This window comes from Orycteropus afer, unplaced genomic scaffold (assembly GCF_000298275.1).
Source record: "Orycteropus afer afer isolate SDZICR_OR568_19922 unplaced genomic scaffold, OryAfe1.0 scaffold00083, whole genome shotgun sequence".
NCBI classification, from domain to species: domain Eukaryota; kingdom Metazoa; phylum Chordata; class Mammalia; order Tubulidentata; family Orycteropodidae; genus Orycteropus; species Orycteropus afer.
Genome location: NW_006921670.1, coordinates 7791265 through 7792791, shown reverse-complemented (window position 1 = coordinate 7792791; position 1527 = coordinate 7791265). Strand labels below are relative to the sequence as shown.

The window sequence follows — 1527 nt, the reverse complement described above, 5'->3', positions numbered from 1 at the left end:
CACAGAAGGACAAATACAGTATTAGTTCATTGTTGTGGAAGGTCAAGGAAAGGTTTATATATGGAGGGAAACTTTCTTTGTTGGTTGCCAGGGGTGGGAGGGGAGGGGAGGGAACTGCAAAAAATTTAAAAACATTGACCCATGTCACTTTAGTTTTCTATATTTCAGTGTATATAAATTATATTTTAATGAAATACATTAAAAAAAAAAGAAAAGAAAAAATATCTGTTTTTCTTCTTTGACGGGTTTATGCCTTACACTGCTTCCAGCTTTCACAGGTTTTCCTGTATTACCCAGATCAAAACATGGGACATGACCAGCACCCAGCAGTCCCCCTTGTGTGTCCTCCTGGTCACACTCTTCAAGGAGACCATTATTCTGTCCTCTCCTCAAAGACTGATTTTGCCCCTTCTGAACTTCACAGGAATGAAATCATAGTTTGACTCGGCTTCCTCATTCATAAGTGAGGATGACAACAGCAGGCACCTCAAGGGCGCTGTGAGGACACAGTGGACAGTGCACATAAAACACTCAGAACAGGGAGTGTGGTGATGTGGCAGGAGTGCCAGCCTTGGCGCTGGGGTTAGAGTTGGTTGTTAGTGCCCACGTTAAGTGTTGGTGCTGATGCTGGTTTAAGTGTCAGTGTTAATGTCCGTGTTGGTGTTGGTTTTGGTGTTGATGCTGGTGTTAATGTCCACAGTAAGTGCTGTGTTGGTTTTGGTGTTGGTATTTGTCTTTGCCTTGATATGGTGTGTCCATGTTAAGTGTTGGTGTTGATGTTGGTGTTAATGTCCATGGTAAGTGCTGGTGTTGGTTTTGGTATTAGTATTGGTGTTGACGCTGGTGTTAACGTCCATGGTAAGTTTTGGTGTTAGTATTGGTGTTCATATTGGGGTTGGTACATTTCTCCAGGTACCAAGCCCCACTGTACCCCATCCCCCATGCAGCTCAGTTTGGGACACATCTTAACTGTGGGTATTTGCTTGCCCTTAGCCCTCCCCATAAGGAGACGGAGGGGTCAGAAGAGGGCAAGCTAGGAAGGGAGCCAAGAAGAGGGCAGCACTCACCAAAGAGATCCTCCGGTCTCTATTCAGCACCAGCCCTGCAGAGGAAGCACAGAGATGTAGTCTCAGCTGAGCACACGCCATCAGGGTGGGGGTCTCAGCTCGGCCTCCTGGATCCCTGGGCCTTCCAGCCAGAGTTCAGTGATTCTCTTTTTTGAAAAATACTACTTTATTGTGTTTAAGGTGAATGTTAGCACAGCAAATGAAGTTCCCATTTCACAATCTGTACGCAGATTATTCAGTGACACTGGTTACATGTCTCACAGTGTGCCATCACTCACAGTCACTCCATTCTGGTTGTACCATTTCCAGTTCTCTAGTGTCCCTGCCCCTCAGCTGCTCATCTTTGCTTTACAGTATTTTTTTTTTTTTTTTAGGATTTGGGTGAAGATTTAGAGTAAATTCACTTTTCATACAGCAGTTCACATATACTTTGTCTCATGTCATTGACCAAAATTTACAA

The 1527-nt window shown here is 44.3% G+C and overlaps 1 protein-coding gene across 1 annotated transcript in view; it reads right to left on the bottom strand.

Moving 5' to 3' along the window:
- Positions 1 to 1527, bottom strand: part of SERHL2 (serine hydrolase like 2) — a 28643-nt gene that overhangs the window by 8519 nt on the left and 18597 nt on the right. Inside the window, exon 10 of the mRNA XM_007941790.1 lies at positions 1068 to 1102. Within this exon, the coding sequence (XP_007939981.1) occupies positions 1068 to 1102 (35 nt within the window). The remainder of the gene's footprint in view (positions 1 to 1067; positions 1103 to 1527) is intronic.